Raw genomic sequence first — 18,323 nt, forward strand, 5'->3', positions numbered from 1 at the left:
TTACACTTGAGGCAGACTTAAAACAGCAGGTCCACGTAAATGTAATTTAGTCAACGGCAATAAGTAGAAAGAGATTGAAAACAAAGTGAGCTCAGCCGGTGAAGGATTTTCTAACTATCTCTATGAATTATGAATTAAATTCCCTCAATTCAATGTGCAGGTTTTCTCGTTTTTTATTCAAGTTCATTAAATTTGAATTAATTATTAATAGAAGTGGTTATGTGTTAATTGCAAGGTAAAACAAAATCAAATAACAGCGAGTCAAGTTGTGTGACGGGAGATTAATTGTGGTGCAGGTGCTGGATCCGGGCTCACAGGCAGCGTCGGGGTTGATAGAGGGAGATCTCATCCTGGAGGTGAACCAACAGCCAGTGGCTGCAGCTGGACATGGACGAGTGGTGGAGATGCTTAAAGAGTGTCCTGTGGGAGCCGAGGCGACTCTCCTCATACAGAGAGGAGCAACAGGTAAGAGACAGACTTGTTTCTTTTCCGTTGTCTGCTTGGTAATAAGTTTACATGCTTTTAATACGGTTTCACTTTTTTCTATTGTTCATTCATAAGGACAACAAGGAAACTTGTAGATGAGACGAGTGCCAGAAAAGCCAGATTTATAGTTATTACAATAATAATGAGCCAGAAATGTGGATATAAACAATATAAATTAATTTAAATGGATACAACAAATGCCATTCTTAAGAAGAGATTTGAAGGAAGGAGTTTACCTGCTTGAGATAAATAAAAGTTTGTAGTTATATTTTAGTTTTTGGTTAATAAAAGCAGCGGCAACATTTGTTTCGGGGTGTATAAATGTAATTTACTTTCTCAGGCAAGTCAAATCATTTTCAACTCTTTAGTACCTGGTGATTGTCCTTGGTCTACATAGATATGTCAGCAGTGGTGGCAAATATTATTACAGCACAATTAGTATCAAATCACAAGTGGCATTTTAGTACCTTTCAAAGACCAAGATAATTTTAGCAAAAATAAGGAAGGATCCAGTACATGAGCAACTATCCAGCTAAATATAAGTTGTCTTCTGATGAGACACAAATATCATGTTGCTGTGCATCTTCAACCCCAGCTGCAGCTTTGCAATAGAGGAGTCGAGTAGAGTTGACAGTGAGAGCCGAGAGAGCAAAAGAGATTTTGATTATGATAATTTTGAGACCCGTTCTATTTTTGAACACATTCAAATCACAGTGGCCCCTTACTTAGATTTTATTCAAGTCTCTAGATGATATTTTATTTTTGGAATACTAAATAGTTTAGAAGCTAGAAGACTTATTGTGACTGGTGCAAAACTGGGCAAATGATTGTATTGTTTTTTAAAACAACAAACGCAATAATTCAGGATTATTTCACAGACAATATCTGTAAATCGGTTAAGACAAAACAAAACTTAAATGTTCCTCTTGGGGAAATGACATCATAGCAGGAGGAAACTGCCTCAGGACATATTATGATACACTACAAGAAACATAGAAATGAAATGAACAACAATACTTTATTTCATATGTGATAAGTCATGCAGAGAATACACAGAAATATAAAAAATCAGAGGACAGTGAAAGCATCATAGTAAGTGTTGTGTTCGTCACATCATGTGTGTCAGTGTTTTCTAAATGCAGCTTTATCGCCAATTGATGTTTTCCACTGGCACAGACGGGAACAAAATGGGAGCTTTAACACAGGAAAGGGTTTTAAGATTAAGCAAATCAGAAGCTGGTCGAATTTAAACTGCAGTGGAGAGTTGGGATAGATGCTCTGTTGGTAGAGATGGCACCAACAGTGCTGTGGGGAAGCGGTTTTATTCCCACGGGGGCCACTCATCTTCTAAATAAATGCAGTTATTTTACTGTAATGTGCTTTGGACAGAAACTACTGTGGAGAGTGTTTTCTTACTGGCAAACAAGCTGAACTGGTTGGCATGATGCTGTTTGGCAACTTGTACTGGCTCTGAAATGAAATGATGTTTAGCGTGTTCTGAATTCATTCAAGTGATGCTGCGTTAGGGACAATTGTAACTAACAGAAAATAGAATATACACACAGTCCTATTTGTGATATTTACTATATCTTGAATCACTGATCAAATATGATTTATCTCTGCGTGTGCTTGATTATCCATCATTGATTATGTCCGTCTGGAAAAATATTCTTCTCGAGTTTTCTCACAATACCACAATGTTTCCTCCTCCACTCACTTAAATGTTAAGCAAACATTAGATTTTTACTGATTTTATTGTTGGAAGTCTGCGTATTTAGAATAGGTTAGTTTTGTCTGTCACATGTTGAATCCCTGTAACAAGCTCTGCATCGTAATGAGCTGCTCCACACCACCTTTAATTTTCTGCACACGTCCAGCATGGTACTGTTCTCTTGCAATGAAAGAAGGAGACGACCACATGCACTCAGTCTGAGAACATAAATCATCAAGGAGTTATAACGCAGTAGAGAAGAGGGATGAGAGAGAATTTCAAAGTGGGGAAGTCTGAAGTGCGGAGTTCTTGTGATATTCCCAGAACGACATTGAGTGTGGCCATTTTCCCTCTTCTGCTGTCTTCTACAAGATTGGCCACCTGCGAGGGAATTAAATTCCACAGTGAAAGCTTTACTTGTTAATATGTGCTTTTACACTGATTCTCTAAAAGGTGTTCTGGTCACAGGGTTAAAATTGAATTTAATAATTACCCGGGGCTGCGTGCCACTGAGCCCTTGGCTAACTGACGAACACACTCACTCAACTGCACAACGATTAACCGTACAGCACCTACAAATTTTGTAAGCTCACTGTTTGCTTTTGATGTGCCACCCAGCAGCTTAGCACTTCACATTTGCCTGCTCATTTAGTCTTTAAGTCTGTAGTTTGTCTCGAGACAAATTGTCTCGGAGTGAGGGGTTGATTTGCATTGTTTCTGAGATTATAACAGAACAATAAAGAGGAATTATAGGTGCACTCTCTTTGGCATTACTCCTTTTTCAATAATAGTATCTAATTAAGGATGAAAACAATCAGTCTCATGTGCATCTCAGGTTTAATTAATTAAAGTGTGACAGGAATTATTATTGCAAACCTGAAAAACAATCAAAGACATTAGCACTTAATGATCCTGATACATCAGACTATTTGATGTAAGTGCTGTTGGGTGGTTTGCTAATTTTACGTCAGTCCTTTTGTCTCCAGTCTGACAGTACATTATTGGACATTACTGGAGATGTATTGACAAACTGTTGCCTCATCTTGGTGAATTGATTGTGTACTGTATGTTGTTCAGTGAATTATACTCAGTTGATTAGGTGGAAGCTCAAATGTTGAGAGCATCTCATGACCATGCAGAGCCAGCATCTGCCACCTGGTGGTTAACCTTTGCAAAGGACATTCACTTATGTTTCACTACACGCCATTTAAAATGCTGAAATATATAAATGAGATTTCCCCCCACAGATTAATTCATCATCACATGTACATACACAGATCTGTATTCAAATATACAGCCAGCTTGCAATAGATATCCTTCTATGTGCTGAGCTGAATTTGCCAAATAACCTCCTTACCTCGAAGATGCCATCTCCTCCAACCTCACCAGTTTCTATCAAACAACTGAAGGAAACGAGCCCACGGGGACTATCAGCCTGACACACCAGGAACCTCTCTGACTCTGTGTGTGTCGCTCTCCTCGCTGCAGGGTGAAAGAAAAGACAAGGTCCTTTACAGTGACTCAGATGTGCAAAATGTCAGTAATGTTTAAGCATGTTTGTGTTCACAGACGTAGGATTTCTATGTAGAACATCAATAAAAATGTAGCTTGCGCGCATAATTTCAGTTGTGAGACTCTGAGCATCGGTGCCTTGTGTATAACAGACAGGGTGTTAGACTTCCGCTGCATGTGTGAGTATGTGTGTTTGTATTTGTGTTTGTCTCTGTGTCTGACTGCTGTAGCGTGGGCACTCTGCCAGAGTTCCACTGAGCTCTGGTCGTGTTCACAGCTCCGTCCCCTGACATCCTAGTTTGAAGCGGAGCCAACCACAGACTAGAAACATTTTGCAGCACCAATGAGGATGCAGATCATGGCTGTGAAAAAAAAAAGGTGTCAGGCAGCACAAGCCAATCAGGCTGATCTGAAGGCCATCCAGAACTCAGCAGGCTAGTCTGTGAGGCCGGCCTGCCAGACTGTCTGACCACAGAGTCCGGAGAGAGGCCACACGAAGCCTCTCTACCAATCATTCATTTGTAATTCATCAGCATTCATACGACTCCGCCACACATCCGGCACATATGCCGATGAATTGTGTTAGAATTTAAATCAAGCTTAAATGCCTCTGTGTGGATGACGCTCCTCTTTAATATTAGTGGACATTTGCCTTGTAGCTTATACTCATTTCCCTCAGTGGGTCATAAAGGAAAGTTTCCTGAGAAGGAGTTATTAGACTTCCTTAAAGGCTTCCCTTAAGGCCCGTATTCCCTGCAGAACATGGTTATTAGTCCCGGCCTCCCACAGAGACGTACCTCTGCTGCTGCCACTGTGCTGAAGCGTTTCATAGACAGTTCTCCTCAAACCTCCGTTCATGTTTATGGTATGCATTTATGTACAGTGAGGGTTTTTATTTGTCTTTTCTTCGTATTCTCATGTGCTTCTGCACACTCTAAGACACAGCAGGGCAATATATTTTTGGAAATGGGAAAGATTTCTATTCAGAAATGACGCTTTACTTGGGCAAATGGAGGAAGGCTGGGGTTGGAAGATGTAGGAAAATAACAGAAAAGGTCTAAACAATAGCAGAAATAAATCTGAAATTTAATTTAGTCTTCACATGAACTGGCAGTGATCTATTGTATTTCATTTCCCTCAAATCTCCCCTCACTCACTGATTTTGATAAAAAGTTCTGCCATTCTGCTTCGCTGCAAAGTGCTCTGGCCTTCATCTCCCACATGTAAAAAGCAGGCGGATGTAGTTGGAGAATAATTCCATCAATATATTTCATCCACTGCTCTCTGACATTTCTCAGGAAATCTAATAAACTGAATAAATATTAAATACATGAGGATATTTTGCATGCGCCCACATCTGTTAAAGGTTTAATCAGTGATGCTGTAGGAGTCTAGTGTGCTTCATGATGTGTTTATGTGTTCCTATCCACATGTGTAAGGATTCAAATTGCATGTTTATACAAAGCAGCAATTGCATGTGATCCCCCACCCCATGTGTAAATGTATGTATTTGGGTCTCAGCAGCATAAATCTGCTGTATGTCTTTGAATCAGTGGAGTCACTGGGGAACTGTGTTGATGAGATTGTTGTTGTGATATAGAGTGCTCCCTGCTTCCTACATGCAGAGAAAATATGACTTGCAGAGAAAAGTGTGTGTGTGTGTGTGTGTGTGTGTGTGTGTGTGTGTGTGTGTGTGTGTGTGTGTGTGTGTGTGTGTGTGTGTGTGTGTGTGTGTTGGGGGAAGGGGGTTCATGCTTTTGCCTGCAGCCAATGATGTAATTATGTTGAAAGCAAACGCAACAGCCAAACTCGTTTAGGAAGAGTTACACAAACAAAGTCAAAACAGAGGAATATAGAATCAGCAAACTGAGGTCTTTTTCACACGTTAAGAGAAGATGATTTAACACTTGTATCCAATATCTCATGAATAAAAACCTTTGCACACAAGTTCCATTATAGTTGTTTTTTGTCTGTTTAATTGTAATTGTCTCTATTTTTGTTGTTTCGTAAGAATCTGACAGGTTATCAGAGTCTGCTGTCTCTAAAATGTGTTTTCTCTTTCTTCCTCAGGCCACATCTCTCCGTGGAAGGCCTCCAAACAGGTATAATAATTGAAGCAAATGTGTTTCTGCTTGTATCTGTGAGTATCTTCAACTGAGAAAAAAAAAGAGATTCAGGGAGAAAATGTTCGTCTGAACCAGATTTGTTTGTTGAAGCAGTGAGGTAAGATTGAAGCGTGTAGGATCAGTGTTTGTCATCACGGCTGTGTTGCCTCAGAGGTGTTTGGCTTTTGCTTTATTGTGAAATGAGCCAGCCCGTCGTGACCTGCTTATTGGTTTGATGACATCAGATCTCACACCTCACCAGCTGGGGAAAAGCTGCTACTGCTTATACAATCAGCACTCATTCATGGTAATATACATAACATTTAGACATAATGAATCTTGTCTCATTTAAGTTAAAATTGTGAATATTCATTTTAATTTGTTATCATATTCCCATGGTCAAATAGCAAATTGTTAGCTAATTGCAAAATTGATTGTTTTAACTGAAGCAAAACATTTATCGAAATATGACTCGCACGCTTACATAATAATACATTTTCTATTATTGTTTAAGTCTGATGATCATCTTCCTTCATCAATGTTACCTGACATTATTATTTGCACAGTTAGCCTTGGATTTATTGTTTTAACTATTTTCGTATATTTGAACGTAATCACCACAAACAAGCTTTATTTGTCACATTGAATTCTGAGTGGTCTTATTGGCACAGCAGTTGCTGCATAGTATTGCTGTGTTGTGTTTTTTCTACACACACACATACACACACATGCACACAAAATGTAATAATTCACAGACAATATCTGTATGTTGGTAAAGAAAAAACAAAACTTAAATGTTCTCCTTGAGGAAATTACATAATAGCAGGAGCAAACTGCCACAGGACATATTATGAGTATATATATATTATAGTATATACATATACATATATATACGTATATATGTATATATATATATATATATATATATATATATATATATATATATATATACATGTATATTACATTACATTACAGTTCATTTAGCTGACGCTTTTGTCCAAAGCAACGTACAAAAAGTGCAAACAATCATGGAGATACAACTCCGAACAGCAAGAATCTTGTAAGTACAATAGCTTCAAATAGGTACAATCGTATAAGTGAACACTGTCTTCAAATAGCCAGTTTGAAGTGCAACATACAGAAACAATAGAATACAATAGGTATATGTACATATATATATGTATATGTACGTGTGTATATACATATGTATATACACGTATATATTTATATATATATATATATTCTTTTTTTTGCCTTTATTTATACAGGTAAAATCTCATTGAGACACAGGGTCTCATTCTCAAGAGAGACCTGATCAGATGGCAACAGCACCATACAAGATACAGACAGACCTAAACACAGAGGCAACAGTCAAATAAAACATCATAGAAGTGCATTTTCAATGACAAGAACAAACACAGACAGATGATTTCTCTAGATTTTTTTAAATGAGTTTAAAATGTCCCAGGGGTATCAAGCTGGACAGCTTAAGTTCCTGCTGAAGCGTGTTCCAGGTTGAGGGGGCCGAGTACGATGAGGCCTTTTTTCCAAGTTCCGTGCGAATTGAGGGGACGAACAGAGTGATGTAGTTCTGAGATCGTAGCCCATAGCTGTACTGTGTGTGTGATATGTAAGTGGATATGTAGATGGACTGATTGTTGCACTGCCACAAGATAGGTTCCCATAATTAAAATGAAACATCTTTTGTCTGTGTTTTTCTTGTAGTTGCCTGACCAGTGGGACCCACATGGCAGCCCCCAAGCAAACCTGTCAGGCCCAGTTTTGCCGCCAAGCACGCCGTTCCCAAACCAGCCACAGCACCGCACGTCTGTGCCTGACTCCACCGAGGGCTTTGACCTTAACAAACCTGATCCCTACGACCTTTACGAGAAGTCGAGAGCTATCTACGAGAGCCGACGTGAGTACTGGAACTTGGTTGATGGGAGATCGGCCATTATGTTGCTTTAAATTGCTCATAATATGGGGATTTAAAATTAATGATAGAGTCGACCTTTTAATGTCTTTATTTGTGACTCAGGTCCAGAGTATGAAGAGGTGGAGGTGCACCTGCTGAGGGAGAAGACGGGGTTTGGCTTCCGCATCCTGGGGGGAGACGAGGCCGTGCAGGCTGTGAGTCCGGACGCCCGTGACAAGGCTCGTATGGGACGGGCTGGACCACACACATTTCTAACCTCATACACACCAACCTCGTCTGACCTGCACCTAACCTCATCTCACACTTCCTCCACAAACGCACACTTACACACAAGCACTCCTTGGCTTTCCCACACTGTCCTAACTCAGTACCTCCCATACTGAAGTAATGCCTTGCTAACTTGTCCACGTGTAAAACAGCATGCAAACTATGATACAGAAGAATGTGACAGGAGAATATTAGGAAGGTGGAGCAATGTTACCATGACCAAAAGTCTAGTTTCCAACATGGACAAAGACATTTCTGAGTGATTTCATTGGGTCTCTGTTTCATCCTCTTCACCTTCATCTATGCTGCTAATATTGATTGTCTTTCAACAGATTGTTATTGGCGCTATAATAGAGAACACTCCCGCTGAGCGCGATGGGCGGCTGCGACCTGGGGATGAACTCATTTCTGTGGATAAAAATGTGGTTGCTGGGAAACCGCACAAATACGTAATAGACTTGATGCACGCAGCCGCTCGCAACGGTCAAGTCAGCTTGACTGTGAGAAGGAGAGTGCAAATGCCCGGTGAGGACATGTTTTCTGTTTTTGTTATTTTTCTGTTTTGTTTCTTTCACATTTTAACAAAACTGGAGAACGTGCTGCACATTCCACTGGCATCGAATTTAAAAAAAGAAAACGTGTGCAATCTGTGTGCAGGATCAGTGTGTACTTCTCACCCACACATCTTTTCTGTGGTAGCAGATCAAACATATTTTACATCTATCCAAGGGCAGAATCTTCAGTCAGACATTGGAGTGGGCAACCGGGTTGGGGGGCACACACATTAAAATAAAGTGTTAATGGTCAATGTTGCTTCTCTGGAAAATTAGGCCGGTTTAGACCAACAACACAATAATCAGTTCACAGTGAAGGCAACTAACAGAGTGATAATCTGATCCTAAATATCCATCTTTCATATATACTGTATATATATATATATATATATATATATATATATATATATATATATATATATATATATATATATACATACAGTATATATATATATATACAGTATATATATACATACATACATTGCCATTACACACTTGGTCTATCATTTGTTGGTTTGAAGCACTGCAGCAGGCTCTGTGCAGGGCAGTTGCAAGGGCATATACAGTGCCCTCCAAAACTATTGGAACAACGAGGCCGATTCCTTTATTTTTGCTGTACACTGAAAACAATTGAGTTTGACATCAAAAGATGAATATGAGAAAAAAAGATCAGTCTTTCAGCTTCTATTTCCAGGTATTTACATCTAGATCTGATAAATAACTTAGAAGATAGCATCGTTTTTAACGGAACACCACATTTTTAGGTGAGCAAAAGTATAGAAACAGAGGCTTAACATAGTGTGAAAAGTGAATAATACTTAATGTTTAGTTGCAAATCCTTTGCTTGCAATAACTGCCTCAAGCCTGCCACCCATTGACGTCACCAAACTTTTTCATTCTTCTTTTGTGATGCCTTTCCAGGCTTTCAGCGCAGCCTCTTTCAGTTGCTGTTTGTTTTAGGGGGTTTCTCCCTTCAGTCCCTCTTTAGCAGGTAAAATGCTCATTAGAGTTCAAGTCTGGAGATTGACTTAAACCTTCCACTTCTTTCCCCTGATGAACTCCTTGGTTGTTTAGGCAATGTGTTTTGGGTCGTTGTCTTGCTGCATGATGAAAGATCTCCCGATCAGTTTGGTTGCATCTCTCTTTAAATTGGCAGACAAAATGTTTCTGTAGACTTCTGAATTCATGTTGCTGCTGCCATCATGTGTTGCATCATCAAAGAAGATCAATGAGCCCGTCCCAGAAGAAGCCATGCAAGCCCCAGCCATGACATTACCTCCACCGTGTTTCACTGATGAGCAGATCCCTTCTTTCTCCACACGTTAGCCTTTACTATCACTTTGGTAAATGTTAATCTTTGTCTCATCAGTCCATAAAACTTTGTCCCAGAACCTTTGAGCCTTGTCTCTGTACTTTTTGGCAAATTATAATCTGGCCTTCCTGTTCTTATTGCTTATTTGCATCTTCCGGTGTTGCCTCTGTACTTTGGTTCCCAAAGTCTTCTGCGAACGGTGGATTGTGAAACCTTCACTCCTGCCCTCTGGAGGTTGTTGGTGATGTCACTGACAGTTGTTTTAGAGATTTTCTTTACAGTTCTCACAATGTTTCTGTCATCAACTGCTGATGTTTTCCTTGTTCTACCAGTTCGACATCTATTGCTCAGTGGTTTCTTTCTTCTTCAGGACATTCTAAATGGTTGTACTGGCCAATGTTTGTGCAATGACTCTGATTGATTTTCCATCTTCTCTCAGTTTCAAAATTGGTTGCATTTCTCCCATAGACAGCTCTCTGGTCTTCATGTTGGTTACACCTTTAAAGCTATAAATGCAGTCTGTACAGGCAAAACCTGACGCTGAAACTGAGAGTAGACGTCGAGTGCTATTTATTGTTTGAATTATCAATGTACAGGACACACCTGGGCAACAAGAAACACCTGTCAGTCACATGTTCCTATACTTTTGCTCACTTGAAAAATGGGTGGGTTCAAATAAAAGGTGCTATCTTCTAAGATGTTTATCAGATCTAGATGTAAATACCTGGAAATAGAAGCTGAAAGACTCATTTCTCATATTCATTGTTTGATGTCAAACTCAATTGTTTTCAGTGTACAGCACAAATAAAGGAATCGGCCTCGCTGTTTCAATAGTTTTGGAGGGGACTATACATACGCAAGAGTCATACCTGTCAAATGTCAAGCAGACAAGCTAAATGTGGCTGCGACAGAGAGTTGACATAGAGAAGAGCGCTGTTTCATGCAACACTTGCTGCAGAACTGGAATTTCTCCAATGGTTACATCTTAAGCTGCTTTATATTAAAACAAGCTTCATTAAATAAACAGCCACTAAGAGTAAATTGTTCATGTTTTACAGTAGCAGAGCTGCTGCTTTGACTCATCTTGTCTCCTCTCCTCCAGGTGAACTGTGTCCTGTGAATGGCCGCAGCCCCGGCTCAGTGTCGACACAACACAGCTCTCCACGTAGCGATGCAGCCTCTGCTTCGGGCCCTCCAGCGGTTGTCGTCCCAGCTGCCACCTCTCCTCCAGAGGGAACCGCCCTGCAAACCAGTGATGTGGTTATTCACCGCAAGGAGAATGAGGGCTTCGGCTTCGTCATCATCAGCTCCCTGAATAGACCAGAAAACGCCACCGTCATCAGTGAGTTGTTTCTGTCTGGAGCCCCAAAGGTTGTTACTGAATGCAAATGGTGATTTTATAAATCCAGATGCCCAAGTATCCTAGGGGTGCTGACTGTCCTAGAGTGATTGTTTATGGAGTTTTGCTACTTTTTTATTTTAAGTATAATCCAAATGTTAATAATAATTTAAATGTATTTAAATAATGTTTATTTATAAGATTAGATTTTTACCACACAATGCACTGCATCTCCACTCAAGAAACAGGGTCATAAGTATAATATCCCTCATATCTGATTTACTAATAACCAGTGGGCTTCATGTCCCTTAACAATTAGTTTGCTTGGGTGGTATTTCTTATCCCGTTCAATAGCTTCAGAACTTTTAGTAGCTGGGGTCAAACTGAAATTGACTTGTTTTTTAAGTTTTGCTTTTTTATTTTGCTTTTATATTCTTAAATTGGTCTTAATGTCTTGCCAGGGTAATATTAAAAGAGACTTTAAAAGTCTTAAATGTGGCTTTATTTATGGTTCCACTAAAAGGAGCTGGTATCTTTTAACAGAAGATGGATTCTTGAACCATATATGAATATATCCTCCTCTAAGTATCTGCATACACCTGAATATGGATTATGCAAACCCCAAAAGTGGGTCTAGTGTACAGTAGTCATTATAACATCCAACATTATTTCAGGATGTAAATGTGCATGTTTGACTGTCCCTTAAGAAATGTTTTATATTCAGATTTTTCCGGTTTCTGTATTTTTCTATCTAAAACACAAAACCCTGTCTTGTTAAGATGTTATTGTCATAAAATAAAAAAATTAAATTTCTTAGCAGGTTTGAACAATGTCAGTGTTTCTGTGTCGTGGCATTGCTTCATAAGGAATAACACTATTTGGAACTGTCATTTTAAAAAGCGGCTGCTCTGTTCAGAACTGCTTCATGCCAAGCGAGGCTCATGTTGCAATACAATTCTAAATGGTATTCTCTCCACTTTGAAATTGTGTTTTATCGGTGCTGTTTCAACATCTTTCTTCAAAACTGCCATTGACAACTACCTCGTTATGCCTGTTTCCAGCGGTGCCTCATAAAATAGGACGTATCATCGAGGGCAGCCCTGCGGACCGATGTGGGAAGCTAAAGGTGGGGGACCGGATCCTGGCTGTGAATGGACAGTCCATCATCAGCATGCCGCACGCAGACATTGTCAAGCTCATTAAAGATGCTGGGCTAACAGTCACACTGCACATCATACCAGAGGAGGGTGAGTGTTTGTGTGTGACATGAAAACTCATTTTGATACTTCAATTTTGTGTGGCAGCCTTCTAGAAGAAAAGTCTCTTTAGTCAGTCTGCTTTCCCTTATTTTAATATGTTTGTATTTTACTTGGCCTAAGAAACACAAAATGCATCAGTCTTCTAAAGTAAAAAGGCAGGTTCACATATAGTAAGCCTGAAGGGAGCACAATGTTAGGAGGGGTCTTCTCCCACTGTTTTGGTTATGGTGACGCTTGAACATAATCTTGACATTTTAGCCAGAGACACTGAGCATTATAACAAGGTCCAGCAGATCATTCAGTAGTTTTCTCAAATACATTTCAGCAAATTTGACAATTGTACTGCAGTCTCGTGCATCCTGAGCATGTTTTCCTTTATCAATATGTTCTAAATCCCTCTCTTCAGAGTTTGTCATTTTCTAAAAAGGTGAAATCTTGTCTCACCCTATGTCCATCACAGGATCCCATTCTGGCCCCAGCTCAGAGAAGCAGAGCCCCATGACCCAGAAACACAGCCCCCAGATCCAGCCCAGCCCTGTAGCCCAGCCAGGCCAAGGAGGCAGCCAGTCCGGCCAAACGGCCATTCAGACAGGTCAGATACCTGCCCAGCCTGGTCAGACACCAGCTCAGACAAGCCAAACAGTGAGTGGCCCTCCTGCACCAGCAGCCTCCCAGCCTGCACCGCCTGGAACCCAGCAGAGCCCGGTCAACCAGCCCTCTGGCCCCCCTCCACAGCTCTACCTCCACGACGGCAGGTAAAACGGATGTTCTTTTTTGTACTCAGCAGCAATTTACAAGATTCCTGAAAGGTACATTATGTATAATTTCCGCATTAAAATATGCGTTAGCAGTTGTAGTTGTTTGCCAGAAGCTGTCATAAATTGCCTTAGTGACATATTGTGGGTTTAAGCGTAGTGTGAGAATGACTGAAAGAAGCAGAAGCAAGGAGTTTTCAAAGGTATCAAACTGTGTATAGGTAAGTGTGGGCCATCCTCGGTTTGCATGTCAGTAAGTTGAGGATAAAACCTGTGACTGAAGACTACTTTTGTCCCAGTCAGACTCTCAGGCTGGTTTCTACTTTGTTGCGTAACACCACTCTTATAGTGCCAGTGAATAATTTACTTTAAGGTATCTCTTCTATAATGCAGGGACCCAGCAATCAGGCTTTTTTTCCATGTCAAAACTATGGCAGTGTGAGTGCGTGCATGGATGGGTGTGTGTGCATGTGAGTCTCAGATCAGCAGCAGCAGCACTCCCAGAGCTGTGGATGTATGCCCATTTTACAAGTGGGAGCTTTATAAAAGTTTCAAAACAATAAGTGATATTTCCATCCTATTTGCGGTGAGTTTCCTTAGCTGCACACGCTCCGTAATCCTTATACAGCAAACTTAGCTCAAATGTTGCTTAAATCTACATGGTTAGGGACACTGTCCACTCTCACATGAGAAGACACACATGAACATGTGAAGTTGTGTGCAGTCGGACACCTCCTTCTAAAAAGTCCATGAATAGATGCACGCTTCCTCCTGCACGGTGATACGGTTAGCGGTTACGGTTAGTATTTTCTTTGGCGCTTTGAGCACCACAAGCTGAGTGCCGTCTAGTTCCATTGTATTCGAGAGAAGGCAGACATCTCTACGGCCAATATCTCCAACACTGGGCAACTCACCAACACCAAAAACAATCTAGATTGATAAATAGCACTACAAGAGGAAACATGTATTTTTGATTTTGGAGTGAACTGTCCCTCTAATGCAGGGGTGGGGAACCTTTTTCCTATCAAGGGCCATTTTATTTTTACAACATCCTTCGAGGGCCATACTAGTTATTGAACTCATAACCTCTGCAAACAATTTTTAAGACACATCCCATTCATTTCACTTTTCTTTTATGCTAAATGCAAAAAAGCAACTCTTTTTATCCATGTATCTTTCTGTCTTATCAGAAAACAATTCTTTATTAGTCCCACAACGGGGAAATGTATCTTGTCACAGCAAAATAACATATGAAGTAAAAAGCAGGACACAATAATTAAATAGAATAAAAAATAATATAAGTACCAAGTGGTTGATAGAAAATAAAGTGAATATTGCACAAATGATATAAAGTGAGTATAGTAAATGGCAGTGGAGGAACAGTCTGTTCTTGGTGTGGTGTACCTATCTATCTTTCCCACCTCTGCTCTAATGCTTCTTCAAAGCAATGCTCTCCACAAACTTCTCCTCTGATTTTGTTGCTTTCTCTCTCCTCACAGGTCAGAGGTAAAAGCCAGACAGGACGTCAAACCTGACTATCGCCATCCTCCATTCACTGATTACAGGCAACCTCCAGTAGACTATCGTCACCCACCAGTTACTGATTATCGACAGCCGCCGACGCTGGACTACAGACACCCGCCTGGTCTGCTGGACTTCAGACAGCACCCTGCAGCTGCACAGTTTCCTCTGGGATTGCCACCTGACTTCAGACCACAGGTACGGCAAGACCAAGAACCACATGCTCGAGTTGACAATGAGTTGTACATATTCATTTGTATGCAGTTTTGCCACCACACTGTGGAGATGGTGATGGTAATCTTTGTTTTCTGAATAGTACACTGTTATTTGCGGTGGGTTTGTTGCAAATGTTCTATTATTTTTCTGCAGGACTATGATTACTTCACAGTGGAGCTGGAGAAAAGTGCAAAAGGTTTTGGCTTCAGTATCCGCGGGGGCAGAGAGTACAAGATGGACCTATTTGTGTTGCGCCTTGCTGAAGATGGTCCTGCCATACGTAATGGAAGGATGAGGGTGAGATGTTGAAAAGATCTTTGGGAGATAATTGGAATTGCTGTCAGTGAAAACTGTTGTTATGTTGAATAAATGCAGAAATGAATCCACAGATGTACACTTGAGAAGCAGCAAAATGTCAGTTTTGTCCATCTTGACTTACATCTAAAAGAATATCACACATAACTGATGTTTTTATTTCACACAATTGACAGATGGTTTAAAATTGCACAGATTATTGCCTTTAAAAAAAATAAAAGATAGCACTGTAGTTCAATGCTTATTATCTTTCACTCCTTTTTTTCATTCAAATCTGTACTTTGCTGTCTATCCCATCTTCTTCATGGGGCAGGAATAGCTTAAAGGTTAGGAAAGGGTGAAACCGAGTAAGTATAAGTGCATGTCAACTCACTTTGTAATCCTCGGCTCACCCTTAACAATTCCTATTGAGGTGCACTCGAACAAGGTACTCAACGGCACTTATTCCCCAGTTGCTCCAGTGGAGCTACCCACCAGCAGAAGACTGCAGTTGTTTGGAAAAGTCAACTTTCTGTGGATAAACACAAGCTGACAGAAATCGACCCTACGCTCTGTGTGTCTCCTCCAGGTAGGGGATCAGATCATAGAGATTAACGGGGACAGCACTCGGGACATGACTCACGCCCGCGCCATTGAACTCATCAAGGCGGGAGGCAGGCGGGTCAGGCTGCTGTTAAAGCGAGGCACAGGGCAGGTGCCAGAATATGGTGGGTTCTCCTGGCACAAAGTCAAGTCTCTAAACTCTTTCAACTCTATCTCTCTCCTTTCTCTGACCTGATCTCTTCTCACTTGCATACTAGAGATTCATTGTTTGAGGTTCAACATTACTGTTTTTTAACCAGAATGGCTTTTGTTCTGTAAATGCTACATGTTTTAACATGCATTAATGTCTTTCTGCATTTTACTCCTCACTCCGCAGTGTTCTACTGTCTACTGTCGTCTGAAATTAAACTTGTCTTTATGTAACAAACTGCTTTAATCAAACAGTAGAATAACAACCTACTCTTTAGCCTTCCTGTGTTGTAATGATTGGTATAGGCTTTTACTTGCCTTCCCTCAGGAATGGTACCTTCCAACCTCTCCATGTGCATGAAAGGTGACACACTAAGCTCCCCCTATTTCTTCCTAATGGGCCACTCTAAAGACACGGTTTGTGAAAAACTGCACGTCTCTCTTCATACTGATTAATCTGTGTGCAGTGTAGCTGGGCTCTCGGCATGCATTCATGTATGCATGATCATGAGTTCATGCATGGGAAAATAGCAGCCGAGTGAGTCTATGTGTGTGTCTGCCGGTGCTTCTGCGTGTAGTAGTAAGAGAGCAATATGGTTTGAAGTGACCCTCCAGATGAAATTGTATCATCCTGAAGAGGGCTGTGAAGTAGACTATGTGAAATCAATCTGCTCTGGATCAGTCTATCACACAACTACCAATGTGCTCATTGTTTTCAAGCACTGAATGAATCCTGTCCCACATGTCTGGTGTGGTAGAGGCCTAGATGGTCAGGTGTGTGCTCCTCACACACATTTGCATGCAAGATTGCCTGATATTATATTAGGATGAGATGTTTAATTGTATTATTGTGTACTTCTTTCTTTGTCTCTGCTTTTTTTCCTCTCCTTATTCTCTGTGTGTGCATGTGCATGCTGCTGTGTGCCACTCTGCTTTTATCTCAGTCCACCTGAGCGTGTTTTCTTCTTCCCTGACAGACTGTGCCGGCCCCTGGGATTCCTTTTCTACAGCCCACTCTGCCCTGCAGGAAGTGACCCTTGAACCCTACCAGAATCCATTGCTCTCATCCCATCCAGCCTCAGCCCCAGACTCCCCTCATCAGCTCCCTCTAGAGGCCACAGTGTGCATGGTAGACAAGGCTCCACAGCTGACAGACCACAGCTCCATTAGAGGGGCTACAGGTGGCAGGTCCACCCAGCAGAAGTGCATCATCAGGGGGCAGGGAACCCCTCAGGGGTCTGGAGAGGTGGACTGCGACAGACAGCCTCGGGCTTTGCCTCCCAAAGCTGTCCTGGGGAGGTCCGTTGAAAGAAGAGAGCAGAGGCAGAGGGAGACTTGCTCCCCCTGCTGTGAGAGAAAGGGCCTGCATACACAGGCAATGAGCACTGTCTGGCCCTGGGACCCATATGTGAGTGTGAATTTGAATGGAGCCTCTCTCAGCGGCGGAGATGGACATGTCAGCCTCCAGGAGAGGCTGGTGTCCAGAGGTCTGTTCCCCAGAGAAGATGAGAAGTCCAGTGGTCACAGTGGGCTCTGCTGCCCCTCAAAAACCATAGAAGATCCTCCTGCGAGGAGCGCAGCGGCCTCCCCTGGGCCCTGGAACGTCTCTGGGTCTGACAAACTGCCTGGCACCCTGAGGTCCTGGACCTCCACAGTAAGCCGGTAGAATGGATCTCGTTGGTTTGGACCGGATCACACTGTCTGGCTCCTCAATCAGTTCATCATCGGTTGTCTGAGAAAAGCAGTAAATCTCCCTCACCCTCTCTTTCTGTCCTGTTTTCTTCTACATCTACTTCTAAAATCATATTTTATGTTTCATTTGTTCTTATGAGATAATTATTACACCCACCACCTTAAAAAACAGAGGAACTTTCACAGCTATTGTAACATACAGTATAAACCCGATGGACACTACTCAATATGTAGGCATTTTGGACCCTCAGATGAGACAGTTAATGTTCTGATCACAGATGGAGCAACAATGTCTGATTTTGAGTGGAGCTGTGCTTTCGACGCGTACCTTTAACTGCTCTACCTTATCTGGCTCAGATTGGTTAGTGCAACGTAACCTCAGATGGAACAAGGTTCCTCGCAGGGCAGAGACATATGTACATCCAAGAGATTTACTTTTGCTCCATTTTCTCTGTGCAGTGGGAGAAGAGTGAGACTACAAATCTGTCAGAGGGAGGCAGTGACACTGACACTCCTGGAGGACATGGCATTGACCCAAGTGACAGCCTGGTTAACCCGACATATGTTAGATCTCACATGCCTACCAATATATCATATACTGTAAATGTAAA

General features: G+C 41.3%; 1 protein-coding gene across 1 annotated transcript in view; it reads left to right on the forward strand.

The window, feature by feature from the left end:
• LOC115009406 (membrane-associated guanylate kinase, WW and PDZ domain-containing protein 2-like) overlaps positions 1–18,323 on the forward strand; it is a 76,176-nt gene extending 57,853 nt beyond the window's left edge. The window contains 12 exon segments of the mRNA XM_029433366.1: positions 297–465; positions 5,780–5,811; positions 7,540–7,732; positions 7,853–7,944; positions 8,350–8,542; positions 10,986–11,225; positions 12,284–12,469; positions 12,942–13,236; positions 14,736–14,955; positions 15,127–15,270; positions 15,857–15,995; positions 16,998–18,323. Of these exon segments, the coding sequence (XP_029289226.1) occupies positions 297–465; positions 5,780–5,811; positions 7,540–7,732; positions 7,853–7,944; positions 8,350–8,542; positions 10,986–11,225; positions 12,284–12,469; positions 12,942–13,236; positions 14,736–14,955; positions 15,127–15,270; positions 15,857–15,995; positions 16,998–17,686 (2,592 nt within the window). The 3' untranslated portion in view covers positions 17,687–18,323.

The sequence above is a fragment of the Cottoperca gobio genome, chromosome 6 (genome assembly GCF_900634415.1).
Source record: "Cottoperca gobio chromosome 6, fCotGob3.1, whole genome shotgun sequence".
NCBI lineage: Eukaryota > Metazoa > Chordata > Actinopteri > Perciformes > Bovichtidae > Cottoperca > Cottoperca gobio.